The 18,507-nt window shown below is 37.2% G+C and overlaps 2 protein-coding genes across 5 annotated transcripts; one reads left to right on the plus strand and one right to left on the minus strand.

Moving 5' to 3' along the window:
- Positions 1-307: 307 nt before the first annotated feature.
- Positions 308-17,325, minus strand: LOC5501700 (alpha-1A adrenergic receptor). 4 transcript variants are annotated; one of them, XM_032369987.2, is made up of 4 exons: positions 16,520-17,325; positions 7,198-7,263; positions 2,164-2,239; positions 308-1,631 (listed from the first exon to the last, which is right to left on the minus strand). In XM_032369987.2, exon 4 carries the CDS (start codon positions 1,561-1,563, stop codon positions 511-513), a length of 1,053 nt encoding a protein of 350 aa, XP_032225878.1. In that variant the 5' UTR covers positions 1,564-1,631; positions 2,164-2,239; positions 7,198-7,263; positions 16,520-17,325; the 3' UTR covers positions 308-510. The 4 variants fall into 4 exon arrangements, with proteins under 4 accessions (XP_032225878.1, XP_048577750.1, XP_032225879.1 ...); XM_048721793.1 differs by lacking the exon at positions 16,520-17,325 and adding an exon at positions 7,965-10,002; XM_032369988.2 differs by lacking the exon at positions 7,198-7,263.
- Positions 1,745-3,221, plus strand: LOC125559896 (41 kDa spicule matrix protein-like). The gene is made up of 2 exons (XM_048722085.1): positions 1,745-1,774; positions 2,484-3,221. The coding sequence occupies exons 1-2, from the start codon at positions 1,745-1,747 to the stop codon at positions 3,219-3,221; spliced, it is 768 nt and encodes a 255-aa protein (XP_048578042.1).
- Positions 17,326-18,507: the final 1,182 nt, after the last annotated feature.

An 18,507-nucleotide genomic window follows, 5' to 3' on the forward strand; every position in this document is an offset into this window, starting at 1 on the left:
GTAAGACTGTGAGACTGAAGTTATGCGTTGGCTAATATATGCAGCTAATCGCTTCAGTGCTTTTTAACCATGCTTACATGCAGGCTTGTCGCGTAGTCGCAAAGCTGGTTCAAGACAACCTTTTGTCAATCAACTGTATAAGAGCCGATGGAAGTCGAAGTTCTAAAATTATAAGGCAATGACCAGAAAGGGTGTGGCTACCCCCCAGTTTTGTTAAATCTCTTAACTTGCCCCTCACTATTTCGAGGCCTGTTACGGCGTTGTTGAACACATTCTTACAAAGTGAAGCGGAAAGTTCTCGTACAAGTAAACGTCCATTCTCCGTTTATTTATTACATAAATACAACTATACAAATTGTAAAGTATGAACTATTTAATTCAAAAGAAGGACAGCAGAAGCTTTCAAAGCTTTGAAATTTTCCATCCATTTGTAATTAATAACGGAGAACAGCGGTTGAACGGACGAAACCATGCGCAAAATACCATGCTACTCAATGTCGGCGCATGGCTTCATTCAGTAGCGCTGACCACTATAATCGCGGGCTGGATCCTAGTCCGTTTTTTCTTCAGCCGCGCGATCCAATCACTGAGCCTGTCATAGAATTTTATTACTTCGTGTTTTATTAAGCGGTTCAAGTACCCATACACGTAAGGGTTTACGAGACCATTTGCATAATACAAATATGACGTCACTTCCGTCGCCACGACTGATACCTGAGCTCCCCGAAAGAAGGACAGCAAATTGAGAAACACCAATGGCGTCCAGAACAAAAACAACACACCGACCACTACAGCGAGTGTCAAAGCCGTCTTAATTTCCGACTTCATCGCCGAGTGAGGCTTCCGAAGGCAGACCGGACCGGATACAGCCGCAGCCGAAACCTTTCCGACCGCAGTGTCATGATCTACCGGAGTCACTACGCTTGCTTCCCGAAGATTGACAGCCTGAACTTCGAGTCGAATCTGGCGGGAATGTCTCCAGGCGACTTTTATGATTCTCGAGTACAGAAAGAGTATGGCGAATAGCGGTAAAAAGTACACTGTTGCGAGTCTGAAGTATGTAAAGCTCGGTAGAACAATGTGATCTGTCTCACAGAGCCATAGTCCGGGTAAAAACGAGTATTTTCCCCAGCCGAAGAATGGAAAACACGAGGATATTGTAGAATAGACCCACAGTAACGCTATGCAGATTGCAGTTTTTGTTCCTGTAACGGACCCGTTGTATTGCAGAGACCATAATATCGCCAAATATCTGTCCACGGTTATCGACAGCAGAGTAAGCACAGATGCCGTACAAAGTGTGTTTTGAAGGAATCCAATCACAACACAACCAGGTCGGCCGAACACCCAGCGATGGTAGATGATTCCAGGAATTCTGAAGGGAAGCAGTAGAAGTGCTATTAAAATGTCAGTCACGGCGAGATTAGCCAATAGGAAGCCGGTTGGACAATGAAGTCTGCGTACTCGGTAGATGACAAGGCAAATCACGGCATTGCCAAATATGGTCAAAAGCATCATTAGCGACGTCAATAGTATTTGACAGATGTCAGCGGCGTCATTCATTGGTGGATGCGCCAGGTCGGTCTAGTATTATGCGTCTACTCACATCTGTGATGGAGTTTAAAACAATCCTGCAGATTAAAACGAAATAGAAGGATTTTTGTTTAATCCCATCTTAGATAAAAAGCTTAGAGTAATAGTTGATATGAGTTACTGGCGGTATATAGAAGGGAAACTAAATACTATGACTTTCAGTATAGTGCACAACGAGGAAGTAAATTCTGTCCTAGCAACACCTGCTGCTTTCTTTGTGTTATATTTTTAGCAGTGATTAAAGAAAACGTCGAGACGTTTAAGGCTATGAAATAACAAGAAAATACAGGCCACTTGAAATGTATACTCGCGTTTTATGATTTAAAATCTCGTTTTTTCACTGGGAAAATAATTCTCATCAACGTTTGTCTAATATCTTTTCTTTTTTTCTTTTAAACCACATCTTAAAACTAATTACAAGAAAACAAAACGTCAGATTGTTCTAGATTGAATGATTAAAATAAGAATACACAAATAAAGGTCAAACACGTTGATTGTCTTACCAAAGTACGAATAAAAAAGAACAAAAGACGACCATACTTTGTATAAAGCAACGTTTGGATTGCTTACCGAAATAAAAACCTTGTTTCTAACGAACGGGCTCATCCGTAGGCTTCTTGTTACTGATGACACTGGTTACATTTGTCTACAAAGGAAAAATGAAAGAAGATTTGTATCCTCCCTTGATCTGGGGAAGTTATTAATCATAGGTAATCCACGGTAATACAGAAGAATTAGCGCGTAACCATGTGGGATCTAGCAGACATATAATATCCTCGAATGATTAATCTAGAACGCATCCTCCTTAAGGCTAGTGATGCTATCAAATGGTAGCAAATGACATGCGCAGTTAATTTTAGGAGCTTCTTGCTCTGAAACGATATAAATAGACCGGGAACCAGATTTGGGTTACCGGGAACCAGATTGGGTTACCGGGAACCAGATTGGGTTACCAGGAACCAGATTTGGGTTACCAGGAACCAGATTTGGGTTACCGGGAACCAGATTGGGTTACCGGGAACCAGATTGGGTTACCAGGAACCAGATTTGGGTTACCAGGAACCAGATTTGGGTTACCGGGAACCAGATTCAGGTTACCAGGAACCAGATTTGGGTTACCGGGAACCAGATTTGGGTTACCGGGAACCAGATTTGGGTTACCGGGAACCAGATTTGGGTTACCGGGAACCAGATTGGGTTACCAGGAACCAGATTTGGGTTACCAGGAACCAGATTTGGGTTACCGGGAACCAGATTGGGTTACCAGGAACCAGATTTGGGTTACCAGGAACCAGATTTGGGTTACCAGGAACCAGATTTGGGTTACCGGGAACCAGATTGGGTTACCGGGAACCAGATTGGGTTACCAGGAACCAGATTTGGGTTACCAGGAACCAGATTTGGGTTACCGGGAACCAGATTCAGGTTACCAGGAACCAGATTTGGGTTACCGGGAACCAGATTTGGGTTACCAGGAACCAGATTTGGGTTACCGGGAACCAGATTTGGGTTACCGGGATCTAAATTTGGGTTACCGGGAGCCAGATTTGGTTACCGGGAACCAGATTTGGGTTACCTGGAACCAGATTTGGGTTACCGGGAACCAGATTTGGGTTACCGGGAACTAGATTTGGGTTACCGGGAACCAGATTTGGGCTATCTGGAACCAGATTTATGCTATCGGGAATTGAAATCGAGGAGTAAAAGCTGCAGGGAAGATGGAATTGGGGAATAAAAACAACCAGCAAAAAAGGCGGTATAGGAGAACAAAAGCGACAAGGAAGAAGGGATTCAGAGCTCTCTTCAGGAACATGCCCCTAGTGACATGACGGGCGTGACTCTGTTACCCTGTGACGAAATCACCAGTCATGCAATATCATTATCATTTACAATAGGATTCAGGTAGTAGATGTCATGAGGAAGTCAGCAGCATTACTGATAAGAGTGAGTTTACAAGTTACGTGACAAGTGTCAATCAATAAAGTGCTACACAGTAGAGAGTCACGCAGTTAATTCACACAGAAAAATGCCACGCAGTAAATTTTACCCAGTAGTATCACGCAGTGAGTGTCACATAATAGTGTAACGCAGTAGTCAGAGTGTCACACAGTAGAGTGTCACACAGGAGAGTTTTGCGCAGCGCACTAGAGTGTCACGCAGTAGATTGTCACGCAGTATTGTCACGCAATAGAGTGTCACACAGTAGAGTGTCACGCAGTAGTGTCACGCAATAGTGTTGCGCAGCGCAGTAGAATTTCGCACAGTAGTGTAACGCAGTAGAGTGTCACGCAGTAGAGTTTTGCGCAGCGCAGTAGAGTGTCACAAGATTGTCTCACGTTTGTGAATCGCAAGTGATGCTGCAAGACACTAAAAGATGAAGGAGCGTCAATGAAAACTGGTTAAAATTGGTTAAAATTTATTATAATAAAGCGATGTCGGAATTCAATAAAAAGGTTATATAAATAAATTGAAGCAAAATAAAGTTCGATAAAGTAACAGGTGAAAATAACTCATACATAGTAAATTTAGATTTTGATGAAAAAAAACCCTGAAAAATAAAATAAATCCGAATAAAAAAAAGATAAATAAATGGAAGAGAGTGTGGAAACTTCACCTCACTAAGCGCACATCAAATATTGCAGTTTTCGAAATTTGTCTACACGCACACAACCCTAGAAAAAATAAGTAAAAATATTACAAGACCTCCTTAAGCCTGTGACAAACCATTGAATTACTTAGTACTATTTATTCCTGCAAAACTGAGCGGCGCGCGTAACAAAAAGCCGGTAAGAATCTCTAAAGGGATTAAAGCGCATTCTAAGGAGGATTTCATGCGAATTTGTCATATTACCATACTATAACAAGACGGAATATTATCATCTACTTTAGCCTGAGTTATAGGAAATAAAAAAAAGAGAAATCGAATTAGATTTCTCAAGAAGTCTGTTTACAAACCAGAAACTGTTTACTTGAAATGCATTATTAAACAAAAATAAAACATAAATTCATATGTATATCATAACTTTTAAAAACAGGAAAATATTCACTCTAATCAAAGAGAAATCAAACTACAAAGACATTACAATAGTTAAATATGGTGATAACAAAATACAAAAACGTCGAATGGATACTCTTTAGATGAAATCATGATTTGGTGAAAAAATTCTAAACATAAACAGAAATACTTGAAAATGGTTAAAAGAAAATTAAAGAAAGTTACTATAAAAAAAAACAAATTCGTTGAATAAACGCACCACATTGCAGGAAAAGTCACCAAGAGCACAAAATACCGCTAAAAACCGATTATTGCTTCCTAAATCGAGGCAAATACAACTTATTCGATATTGATTCACATAATATCTTTCATGATATATCCTAGAAAAAAGTTGTTTCAGGAAATGACACATTGCAAAAATTGCCTTGAGAAATAAACCAGGAGGAAACGTGTTTTTGATAAATAGAAAATAGATTAGAGCGGAATAGACCGATGAAAATAGAACGAGCAATAGATTTATAGTGTTGGAGCAATAACACGTATTTGGTTTAAAGTTAATTGGTGCCAAGAAGGTAATATCATCGAAAGAATTTCGTCAAAATCATGTCATAGGCATTCTTTTAAGCCCTAAATTGTCTTTTAGACTATAGATTTGATATCACTTTCCTCAATACTCTTCGAAGCAAGGATGTTGGCATTCCGTACAAAATATTTGCTTTCTATGAATTTTTCTTTTCGCGACTGTTTGAGAATTATGGATTAGATCAACAAAACCTATGCAATTTTGTTTTCGCCCCCTTCGATTCGCTCAGTCCTAAAACCCTTCCTGGTCCGGTGTATCCTACCACGCAAACACAAGGATTGCTGGAAGGGTAAAGAAGGTAAAAAAATACTATGTAAACAGTTATTCAAAAAGTAATAGAAAAATAATTCGAAACCTTTTTTTCACATTTCACTCACCAATACAATAAACTCTATAGATGACAGCATCAATAAACCTTAAACGAGAGTTAAACTAAAATAGACTAAAAACCTTAAACTAAGACACGGAATAACTGTTTTACCTATTTTATGGTGGTCACCCTTACGTTGTGTATGCCAATTCGTGGCTCTTGGATTCGCAATGCCGTTTTTAAAGAATACGAGTATGTTTACGTCAAGAAAGCAGATGTCCTCCTATTAATACCATCAGCACACGATCAACCTTACCACCTGCATCCAAACTTACAGCGGCAAAGTCCAGCCTTGTTTAATAAAAGCGTTGTTTAATTGCTCAAAATGCACTTTAGGTCCAGAGACTATAAGTGCAAATACGGAAAAATAAATAATTTTCTGCCTTTAATTTCTTGTAAAAGGTTTTGAATGAGAGTCTTTGCGGGGGTGGTGATAAAGACGTTTGCAGTCATTCTGTCTTCTATGCGTTTGTATATTAAAAACATAGGCGCAAGGGGGTGGGTGGCTTAGCAAACTTCCTTATTAATAAAGATTTCAAATGAAAACTGATCTTTTTAGCAGATTCATCAAATGGTTCTACTTGTTTTCACGATAAACTTCAGGAAAATCAAAAGGAAAAAAAAATAATTTGTAATTAGGTAAAATAGGAAATTCGATCACTTGAATATTGCTAAAAGCATTCGAGTACTGCCTTAGAATTGTGAATACAGAAAAATGTGCAAGTATGCGTTTTGTTACGTAAACTGTAATCTAAAATCAAGTGGATTGCAAAGGTGAGTCTAAATCTGAATCTTAATCTAAAGGGGGAGTGTGAATCTAAATTGGGGGGGGGATCTAGTGAATGGAGAGGCTAATTTAAGGTAAAAATTAAGGGATCTAATATTCTTTCTTTTTACGTTATTGTGAAATTTAGCCTGGAGACGGGGGGGAGGGGTGGGGGCGACTGAATAAAATGTAGGGGGTGGGGATCTAGGGAAGGGGGGGTCTGGAATCTAAGGGAGTGGGAAAGGCTGGTGGAGTATGAATTTAGGGGCCTTCTTCAGTTATTTTTTTCTCTACCTTTACAAAAAAAACTCGGGGGCTGGGAGAGATATATCAATATTTGGGTGACCTCCAAATCCGCTCGGTCAATCTCTTGGAGGCCTGGGTCTAAGGACTTTATAGGATTAGTAAGGAAAAGATTTGACCAAGCGAGCAAGTTTTGCTTGATAATTTTTGCCGCGAGTCTCAAATTGACAGGATTCAGTATTTTTCACCATGTTCTCTGGAGATCAGGGAGCGGGAAAACTTTAGCTCTTCTAAATATGGGCATCTATGCCCATATAAGGCAATACATACGAAGGACACTATCCGTGGGGAATATGTTTGATAGAGTGAATCTAAAACTTGGGGGGGGGGGGGGGGTGGAGTCTGCATTTAGGGGTTCTTCTGGAATTCTTTTTTACTCTACCTTTATTCAAAATTCTCGGGGGCTGGGAGAGATGAGTGAATCAAAAACTAGGGGGGGTAGTAGATATAAAATCTAGGGGGTGGGGGTGCTAGATGAATCAGAGTAAGAGGCTTTGGGGGGGGGGGGGGGTAGAAGGAAGCAGGGAAAGGAAGGGAAAACTAGGAGGAAAATAAGCGGAAAGCTATGACTTTGATACTTTACTTACCTACATCTGATATCGAACATTGCAGTCTTAGCCATTCTTTAATGACGACACCACTGATTCTCATCTCTTGTGGAAAAAGCATTTTAATGATCATGAATGGAAGAAACGTGTGGGAAAACCATACTATTTGATCCATTTTTTACGACGATTAATGAGGCAAATAACGAAAGAAGGAAACAGAGTGGACACCAGGGCGCTCAATAACAAGACCTATAAATGTGCTCAAACAGAGTTCGCCTTAGGGGCTGTTGCGAATTTCCTAATTATTGATAAAAGAAAAAAAATGTGATGACTCTTAACAATAAAACCTAGTTTAAAAATGTGCTAAGGTTTCGGGGCTAGTGGACAATCTTGAAAATAATTGGTTGCGGAAAAGTGTTGTTGACGACAAAATGCACAACGCAGAGGCGGTTACAAAGGTTTTCTGGGAAGGGGAACATTTGGGCGCATAGTTTTAATGTTAAGCAATATGTCTGAACAACAAATAAACCTAATTTAAAAGAAATTGCTGAACAACTCTTGCCTTTTGGGGCAATTTCAAATTATCAAAATAAATGGTAGAGGGAAAAATTGATGTTGGCAAAATGACTCTCAACAGCAAAATCATATAGCTCAAATAACTTTTGCCTTGGGAATTGTTTCTAACAATGTAGCTTTTCGTGTAAGGTCGATTTTTAATTTGGAAATATTATTATACAACAGACATTGTGAGGTTTTCGATATCTTCCAATAAAATCTTAAATTAAATACGAAATAAGCACACTTACCTTTGGTAAATTTAATCAATCAATTAAAGGTAGAATTTCAATAAAGGATTATCTTATTTCGTTAGGTTAAATCATCTGCTATCTCGGCTCCAACTTTTCGTAGTGTGCAACTTTGCATGCAACCCTCGATACCCGTACTATGCAAGAGCGGTCTCACCTTATAGAACTTCCCTGGTTTGTTTGCATTTTATGCATTTTGACAATGCTTCTAGTGCTCATTTTTGCCGTAAGATCCGCTTTGTACACTAATGGATAATATGTTTCTGTTTTCGTTACAAAGTCGTCTCATCGATCTCCTGCATTAGCTGTTAAAAACTATTCTAATGGCGGCTTTAGTCAGTTGACCGGCATTGTATAAAGTATTTTGCCGACAAAAGGGATTCTACATAAACAAGGTTATCGGCGGGCTTGTGACTGCGTCGGTGTATAATGCAACATAAGGTTATAACGAATGATGAATAGAAACAAAAATCGTATAACATTCGTTTCAGACATTTTTTACTAAAAAAATAAAACCGTAAATGTGCTCTCATTTATCCCATCTTAAGGAGCTACAAAGACAACAAATAAAATCATCGGTCGGCTTATGACTGCATAGAAAAAGTTATAAATAACGAATAATAAATATATACCAAATTTTGTATCGATACAATTACTGTTTCAATTTATTTTTAAACTGCTCCCTTTTCTTGATTATTTAAATCAAGAAGCAAAATAAAAAAGCACATTATTATCGCCCGACTTTTGATTGAATTGGTGTTTACACCTATTTTGAAAATAACGTTGCACTCGAAAATCAATGTATCGTAGCTCGCAGTGCTTTATGGGTACTGTATAAATGGCTAAAAACTTGCATTTGAAAGCCATGTGAATATTCACAAGAACATGAGCAAGAGTTATACAGCTTTTGAAACCTGGGTGTGTTTTGATTTACGCTTATTTGTTGTTTACTTGATACCCATGATATACGACACAGTGACTTGTCGTAAATCATCTTTCATCATAAAACGAATGGAGGGACTTAAAGATGGCGAATCAAGCCGCCATTTTATGCTCCTGCTCAATGGCGAGTCACAGGAATCGATTTCCATCGGCTAATTCAAGTTAGCCAAGATATTTTCAATCAAATATCGTCATATAAAATATACATATACATATGAGACTACATTCGTAGATTGTTATTTTGTTTACTTATTAGTCATTTAGTTTACTTGCAAATAAACCGCTGCATTTCAAATGATAAACAATAACAAAGGAGTAGGTGATCGACATTCTTTAACTATTTTTTTTTAATACTGCGGTTTCCAATGTTCTACGAACTCTCGTCAACAATTTCCAACAGCTTAACCGCTTTCTCGCTTCTATCAATGAAACTAACGTAATGAACTAAGTGCTTTTTGCTTGGTCAGCGATGTTGTGATTAAAAAACCATTTCAGTGCTGGCTACTGAAAACGCTTAAAGGATTTTTTGAATGATTGGAGGCAGAGGGCGTTTTACGGAGCTGTTTGTTGTAACCGCTGTAAAAACCTCGTTCTGTGCTCTGGCGTCTATTCGTACCAATCACAACGGATATAGTTCTTGGAAATTATACGGCCTAGCGTTGTTTATGACACTTTGACGTCACCGTGACGTCACCCGTTTATTATAAGAGGTCCAACTGTTTTGGCGTCCTAGCTTCACGTTGGTCTTATTGCTTTATTGAAAGATCAAGAATTCTTGCCGCCAGTCTTAAACAAAAAAAGTGGTTCAAGCTGTGAAAGATATGAATAAAGTTTGCAACATTTGTTCGATTTTGTTTAAGAGGGCTCATTTCACATTCGTTTTCAGTCACTCGTGCACCCTGTGATTTTCGTTGTCGAGTGGCCATTTCGCAGTTACGACCGCCAACCAATAAAAGAGCGCCGAAAAGCATAAGGCGTCACAAGAAAGCAGACGATAGATACATGCGCACTTACGCACTAAATCAACAACAACAAGAAACTAGACCCTACGCGCAGGGTTGACTGGGATACCTGAGATCTGCAACTTGTTTGTGTGACATATATGGCATGAAAGATTTTACTGCCTACTTTTGATATAATAAAACAATATATATATATATATATATATATATATATATATATATATATATATAATTATGTTATTTATTGTAAATGCCATATCACAGCACCTCTTCAGGTGTGGGGTGGACTCGAGGTGTGCTCCATGAAAGTAGACAGGGCTGATTGTCTTATCTTCAAATACTATCCCCACATCAGAGTTAGCACCGAAATAAGATTAGGGAAAGCTGAGAATGTGTTTTAAAATTGTTATTTCTTAAACATTTCTTTGGTTCACTGCCCTCAATGTGCTATCACTTAGGGGTACAAGTAAACAACAACATTTATTTATTTTGAAGTCAAATGAGAGGGCTATAGAATATGCAGACTTGATTGAAATTTATAGAGCATAAACATATTTTCAACATCAACAGCACTACAAAAATATTACAAATCTCTAGATTTTATTGAAAATGTTCCATAAAAATAAAATGACATTCAATGGAGATAAAGGTATTTCAGGGAAATAATAAAACTTGAGCTTATCTAAAGGAAGCACCAAAGTACCAAAATAATTTTCATAGATTTAAGTACATATTTTACACTTACATGACTTACAACACCTATGCTGTACTTTATTAAAATCGATATGGTTAAAATAATGACATTCAATGAGAGAGATCAAGATATTTTATAGTAAGAAAATAAAATTCATCTTAGGGTAGCCGGTCAAGTGTCCAATGTAAAATAGATTCATCGACAAAGCGATTAGTAGCAGACGATCTCCATCAATTGTTTCAAACTACTTCCACTTTAAAATAGATTAAGCAATCAAGGTAAATACCTCGAGTCCATTCATGAGTGTCCAGAGCACATTTAATTACGTCTTGAAGTAAAGCAGTACGAGTCTAAAGCAGTCAGCACTTAACTTACTAATTCTTATCTTGAGCCGCGTTTCTCGCACTCGGGTCGCAAGTGTAAACACGAGTAAATGCAGCGAAATCAATCCAAGCTGAGAGGATTTTCCAAAATAACTTGGTAGAAATTGAGGCTATGGTTAAATATGCAGTTATTAAACCGCAAATCGGGCCTTCAACTGCACAAATAACATGGATCTGAGAGCTGGAATCTAAAATTCAAGATGGCGGCCATGACACAGTTTTAAATTATGCAAAAGTTTTTGGAAACTAAGCGTTGCGATGACGTAGGACAGTAGGCTGGATACTTCGTGTAAGAAAAAGGCTTTACTAAGGTCTTCTAAATAAGAAGTATCGCCTGTGGCGCAAGGGTTCTTGGGAATTGCATTGTGCAAATCGCGAGACGACAGAAAAAAAAACAGTTGCATTTTATGACTGGGCTACCACAGGTATCCCAGTAACTATTTGAACTTCGTGGCGAAGATATCGCGTATCGATATGTTTCAAGAGAAATTGACAGGTTCAATACGTTTGTTAGTGTGCGATTTCAGTAATGTTGTGTAATGTTGTACATGACACTACACTGTAATTCAGACTTTTGTCTCTGAGAGTGTCGTTATAAACTATTATTCCTATTCCTATTACTAATATTGCTATTGTTGTTATAGTTTTATTGTCATTGTTATTGTTGTTGCAGTGAAAAGTAGTACGGTTCTAGAATAGCCTCGCCTAGCCTGCATGAACGACCGTAGGAGCCTGAGGCGAGGGTCGTGTAAGGTGCTTCAATCTACTTATCTATGATTCACATGTTTCAAAAACTTGAGTTTTTACGTAATCGGAATGCTTAAGAGCGCCTCCTTCTCTTGTATAATTTTGTGCAATAGGGCCTTGGGGCTCGCGTGATGATTTCCAAAAGCTTTACCACGCATTGCCGTCATACTAAAAAAAGCTACGCGGGGAACTCGGCACAACGCTGTGAATTGTTTGTTCATTCGTGTTCTTAAAGTGAATACGTAATTTTGGGGAAAAGCCCTTAAAATGTTTATCTAATGAAGGAAACAGGAATGTCGTTTATTGTGAGCTTATGATCATTTAGTCAGTAAAGGTTCGAGAAACTCACGTAACAATCGAGAAAAAAAACAACAATGCTTTTGATTATACAAAACACACACACACACACAGAAATCATCATTTGCGAGTAATTATGATATGCAACAAAAAGATTACAAGGTTCGAAAATATGGTTATTTTATCAGCAAATTTGAGCAACAAACTTATTTATTGCTCTTGTTGAACAAGGCTTAAAACCGTATATTATTATTTCGAAGTTTTATTCAAAAAAAGGCCGATGTATGTTTTCAATTTTCGATACAAAATACCCAAATAGTCGTGATCTTGAAAAAACACATGATACATCAAACACTCAAATTTGACAAATTCGAATTTACTTGTTACAGTTTCTAAATGTAAGAGTGACCAAAATCTCCTTGCTACTAACGGGGGATGAGGGGACTACGCACGTACGGATTAACCTAGGTTAACAGACTATTGTACCTGAACTCGCTAACTCCTGTAAAAATCATACACACTGCACTTAATATTGCATAATAATATCGAAGCCTTTCAAAAAGCTTTGGCCTCTAAACAAAAAGTGCAAACACAATCAACAAATGCTGCTTGGATAAAGAAAAGAAGAAAGAAAAATACTCACTCAGACAGCCAGCAAATCCTTTTGATGGTGTTTGTTCGGGTAAGGGGAGTTAATGGTAGGCAGGAGATTAGCTACGTCAGTCCAGTCTCAACACTCAGTATGTGATCATCCTTAATCGTTCTGGTTTTCTCAAGTTCAATTATATTTTTTTCTATATGATAACAAAATTATTTATTTGAGTAATCACTTAAAGGGTCTGACAGAGCCCATGATGTCAAAACAACCCCCCCCCCCCAAAAAAAAAAAAAAAATACACGACTCTAAAATACCCAAATACCGGGTCAGTAAGCAGCTCTTCCAAGCTGCAATTTGATTTTGGGCAAATCAACAATATATGCACCTCGACACAAAGAACGAGAAGAATAGAGAAAAAAGAACTCCTTTGACTCCTTTGTAAAGCAAAGACAATAGGAGACAAAGCAACTGCGTACTTACTCAAAATACCTAGACTTCTACGTGTAAGGGTAGGGACTGTGTTGAAAGGTAAGGGCTGGGTTCGTTACTAAATGCAAGGGTAGTAATTCAAAGTGCAAGGTTAGGGTTTGGGTCTGTTGGATGCTCAAGGATAAGGATTGGGTTTATGTCTAGGAGTAAGACTGGGTTCATTTCTAAGTGCAAGGACTCTGTTGAATGCTCAAGGATAAGGATTGGATTTATGTCTAGGGGTAAGACTGGGTTCATTTCTAAGTGCAAAGACTCTGTTGAATGCTCAAGGATAAGGATTGGGTTTATGTCTAGAGGTAAGACTGGGTTTATTTCTAAGTGCAAGTACTCTGTTGAATGCTCAAGGATGAGGATTGGGTTTATGTCTAGGGGTAAGACGGGGTTCATTTCTAAGTGTAAGGGTAAGGACTGTATTGAATACTCAAAGATAAGGATTGGGTTTATGTCTAGGGGTAAGACGGGGTTCATTTCTAAGTGTAAGGGTAAGGAATGTATTAAATGCTTAAGGATAAGGATTGGGTTTATGTCTAGGGGTAAGACGGGGTTCATTTCTAAGTGTAAGGGTAAGGACTGTATTGAATACTCAAAGATAAGGATTGGGTTTATGTCTAGGGGTAAGACGGGGTTCATTTCTAAGTGTAAGGGTAAGGACTGTATTGAATACTCAAAGAAAAGGATTGGGTTTATGTCTAGGGGTAAGACGGGGTTCATTTCTAAGTGTAAGGGTAAGGAATGTATTGAATGCTTAAGGATAAGGATTGGGTTTATGTCTAGGGGTAAGACTGGGTTCATTTCTAAGTGTAAGGGTAAGGACTGTGTTAAATACTTAAGGATAAGGATTGGGTTTATGTTTAGGGGTAAGACTGGGTTCATTTCTAAGTGTAAGGGTAAGGACTGTGTTAAATACTTAAGGATAAGGATTGGGTTTATGTCTAGGGGTAAGACTGGGTTCATTTCTAAGTGTAAGGGTAAGGACTGTGTTAAATACTTAAGGATAAGGATTGGGTTTATGTTTAGGGGTAAGACTGGGTTCATTTCTAAAGGGTAAGGACTGTATTGAATGCTTAAGGATAAGGACTCGTGGGTTTATGTCTAAAGGTAAGACGGGATTCATTTCTAAGTAGAAGGGTAATGACTGTGTTGAATGCTTAAGGATATTAGTATTGGGTTTATGTTTAGGGGTAAGTCTGGGTTCATTTCTACGTGCAAGCGTAAGGACGGTGTTAAATACTTAAGGTTGAATTTTCAGGGGTAAGGCTCAGGAGCTTAAAGCAAAAACCTGGCCGAAAAGCCTCGACGATATCTGCGTTACAAATCGATGTCCAAGTACGCAATAGAAAGATTTAGGTTAAGGTTAGCATTGCATTTTGCGGTTATTCTATCCGACAACATAATGAGATACAAGTGCATCCTATAAGCTTTTAATATTGTTCTTGAGGGCAGGTATTCCATTTTCTCGTTAACGTCTAATGCACCAGTTCCGCCGCGCAAGTAAACACAGAAACGAACTCTGCTTAAAAATATACATCATTTACTAATGAGAAAGTTTTGAAAGGCTTTGGCAAATAGAAATATATGGTTGCCATTTCCTCTACTGTTCCTACAAAAGAGGGTGTTTACAATTGTTGCAAGTACTTGACTAATCATTTTGACAACACATGTTTCCTTTTTTTTCCATTAAATCTTGGATATAATTTTCAAACGTTCATCATTAGGTGATACTGATCAAAATGCACAACGAAAAATGCCCACCAATCTCCTTCCAAGGGCCCAAGAAGGGTAAACTTATCAAGGTAATTTATCGAGGGAAATAGATAAATACGAAATCCCCTTTCAAGCTAACCTACCTTTGTTCGTGCGATTGATACGCGAATGAAAAGATCTGATATTATTCTCACGTCAATCGATGTACGTGCAACGGTTAAGATATCTTAATGTTATAAAACGAAACATATAACACGGAAGACACGATAGGAAACTTCGATGCTCTTATTAACCCGCCACTATAGATACACTTCAAGATTTTACAAAACTGTGTAATGTTTAGAATGTTATACACCCTAGTGACAATTTAAAATTTAAACGCACATGCTGTGAGCGGGTATGTAAGTAAAAAAGATCAACAACATTTTTAGCAAAACTAGAAAATTGCTTCAGTTATACTCCTGTGTCTCCAAATAACATTTGCCAGCAAAATGTGTCACTGATAAGGAGTCTAGCTTTCAGGGAGGGTTTTAGGTCTGGTTATTTCATGAGGAAAATACGTTATGGCTTCTAGGGCTTGTGGAATAATATATCAAAATTCTATTATATTCCACGTAGAACCCTTCTATAAAAAAAAAAATCCCCGATTAATTCAACCGCCATTTTCTTTAATTTGACAGTTCCTTGTGCAGTTATGTATTCGTGGTATAATCTATCTTCTCAAAAGCAAAATTTTATATTATTTTAGAAGATTAGAATCGGTAACCAATATAACATTCAAAAGAAATCAGCTCCCGCATGGATTACGTGCTTCCAATACGCTAATTACTAAAAATTAGCTATCGCATTTAAGGAGAAATTTCCCAAGGGAACTCTCCGAAAAAGTGGATATGGGGATACCCGCCACTCAAATTACCCAATTGTAATGCAAATAATCAATTTATCACTCCATAAAGCAAACAGCTTGTACTTTTTTTAATATCTTATAAAAAAGGGAACCGGTTTGAGAGAATTTGCAATAAAATATCAAGGACAAAAGATGAGGCTCAGATAATGATTTAAAGAGGTCGTCGAGTGCTAGGCAGGTGTAGCTGAGAGAACTTCACGGCTCTAAACAGCAGCTGACCAAACGATACGACTAACGCCCAACGCAGAGATGGAAACAGAAAGATAAGCTTTAGCCGAACACCTTTCCTTTCGCAACAAATAAAGAACCTAGCAACCAAGTAACACTTAAACCAACCAACACCATGCAAACTTAAATCGATGACCATGTCAAAAATACTATGAAAAATATTCAATGGTATTTTTTATCTCGTGTTTTCAAAGCAAATAAAACTAGATAATCGTCGATCGTCACGATGACAAGCTATCATTAATGTAATAGTCGTGTTTTTTTCCTAGTAAAAATAAATGACAGACACAAATGATCTGAAATTTGACTGTAAGTGCACGAATTTACGCTTTCCGGCATACTTCCCCATTGATGTTCTATTATAATTTTCATTAATGTTTTGTTGGCAAAGAAGTTAGGTGTATATTACCAATGTAGAAATTAAAGGCTTGGAAACTCCGCGACTTTTTTTTTTTAAATGGCCTTTAAGTCCGGCAGTATTATCATTTGTTGATAAGTACTACACAAATGGCAAATAGAAAAAATCAATAGCTAATTTGTATAATAATATAATCACGGGAGTAGCGGACTGCGAATTAAAATATATTCAATAGGCTACGCATACCTCGTTTTGCTGCATCTATTTTCAGTTTTTGGGAAGTTTTCACATCCAAGTAAAAGGTCTTCCTCGCCAATTTAGCGTCTATACATGGAACTAACACATCTAGCGAGAGGGGGATATATAAAACCCGCATTTATGACGTAAAATTTTAGATATGTAAATGAACACACGAGGCAGATGATCTAACAAGGCTTTCCACCAATCAGAGGCGCTGGAATCAATTAATTGAAATAGGGAGTGAAAGTAGGAGTGGGAGTAAATCATGCGAGAGGGTAGAAAGAATAGAATGCTTCCGAAAGGTCTGTCGCAACCAAGAGAGGAGTTAAAAAAATGAGAGAGAAAATGAGCACATAACAATATCAGGTCCAATCCTTCCGTCAATGTTTAATTATCAGTTTAGGAAATTGGAGTTGTCAGGGTACTAGGGAAACTTTTATAGGAAGCTTAGAAAGAACCCGTAACAATGTTGTTCTGTGATGTGGTATGCCCTATCGATTTGATTTTTAATGTTTTTGTTATTAAATCAGTCACGGCTTTTTTCGCGTGCCCGGAATCACAGTTATGTCGAATTATACTGCGGTGTTTGCTATCAAATTTAGAGCTTGACAACATGTTTGGATGAAACACGCTATTTTGAGTAATGAAACGCTTACCAGCTTATCGTTACGCTGTTATGAGGAATTATTCTAGGGTAAGCACAAAGCCAGAGCTCAATTACATGTATGAATGAGGAAAATCATGTTTAGAAAAACTTATAAAACTTTTACCAGCATTTCGTTACTTGAAGTTTTAAAGATAAAAAAAACAATTTTATAAATAAAAACAGACTTAGCACTTAAAGTTCACAGTCTTTTCTTCACAGAATAAAAAAAGTGAAAGGAAGGAAAAGTTTATACACGTGTTAACAACTGATAAAATGTATATAATTCTGAAAAATTAAAAGAGGGAAACACAAAGAGGGGGCAGCGAGGAATTTGATCACGGTAAGCATATGACTCAGCAAAAAAAAAAAAAAAAAAAAAAAAAAAAAAAACAGGAAAATACCCGTAGCGATCCGTAGCGAAGTTGAATAAAAAAAATGAAACAAAAATAGAACCACATGTAGAAATAAGAGTTTGAATGAGATGGATGATAACATATAAGTTAAATTGATAAAAATACACGGGTATGATTAATGATCCCCCAATATTTATTTATTTAATTTCTTTAATGTTTACCAATTACCCTGTTTCCGAAACACTTTATAAAAGCAGCTATAGATAAGATGTGATTAATGGCCTTTACAAAATATTGAAAATAAATTAGTTGGTTATTAGCGCTTCGCGTTGACGTTAATTCTAGCATAACGTTTTAAAAACGTAAAGAAATAAAAAGCAAAGCGAGAGGTGCGTTGGAAAATGCTAATGTGAAAATTTTTCTTAAAGATTTATTTGTAAAGTTCAAAAACAAAGTATATAATAAATTTTACTGCTAATCAATTTTCGTCAGCTTTTTATCAAATCCCACGTTAAGAGTTTTTAACAATTCAATTGGTTATTAACCAGACAGCTAGAGATAATTTACATTTAACGTGCGTCATTTATTATTTTGAGTACTTCTTCGTAAGCGAATAAACTTTCACGTAAAATCCATTGGCAATAAGTAAACTTGTATATTGGAAAGTGCGGAAATGTTTCCTGAATAAAAAGTTATGAACGTGGCAAAAAAAATTCTAAATTATGTTAGAAGATTGTTATTTGGGGATTTCTTTAATTTTTTTCTTCCAACAATGAATAGCAGGAATAATAAGAAGGCGTAGGTGAAGCACGGGCTCTTTACCGTTAGAAAAAAAAAGAATAGCTAATCTACCAATTGGACATGAATTATTACTATAATTAAAAAAAACACACAAATATATTTGTATATATAACCAAAAGGCAAAAACAGAAATAAATAATATGTAGGGGGAAATCGAATAACAGTATTTAATTGATTTCATTATCGATTATATT

The sequence above is a fragment of the Nematostella vectensis genome, chromosome 14 (genome assembly GCF_932526225.1).
Source record: "Nematostella vectensis chromosome 14, jaNemVect1.1, whole genome shotgun sequence".
In the NCBI taxonomy this organism is placed as follows: domain Eukaryota; kingdom Metazoa; phylum Cnidaria; class Anthozoa; order Actiniaria; family Edwardsiidae; genus Nematostella; species Nematostella vectensis.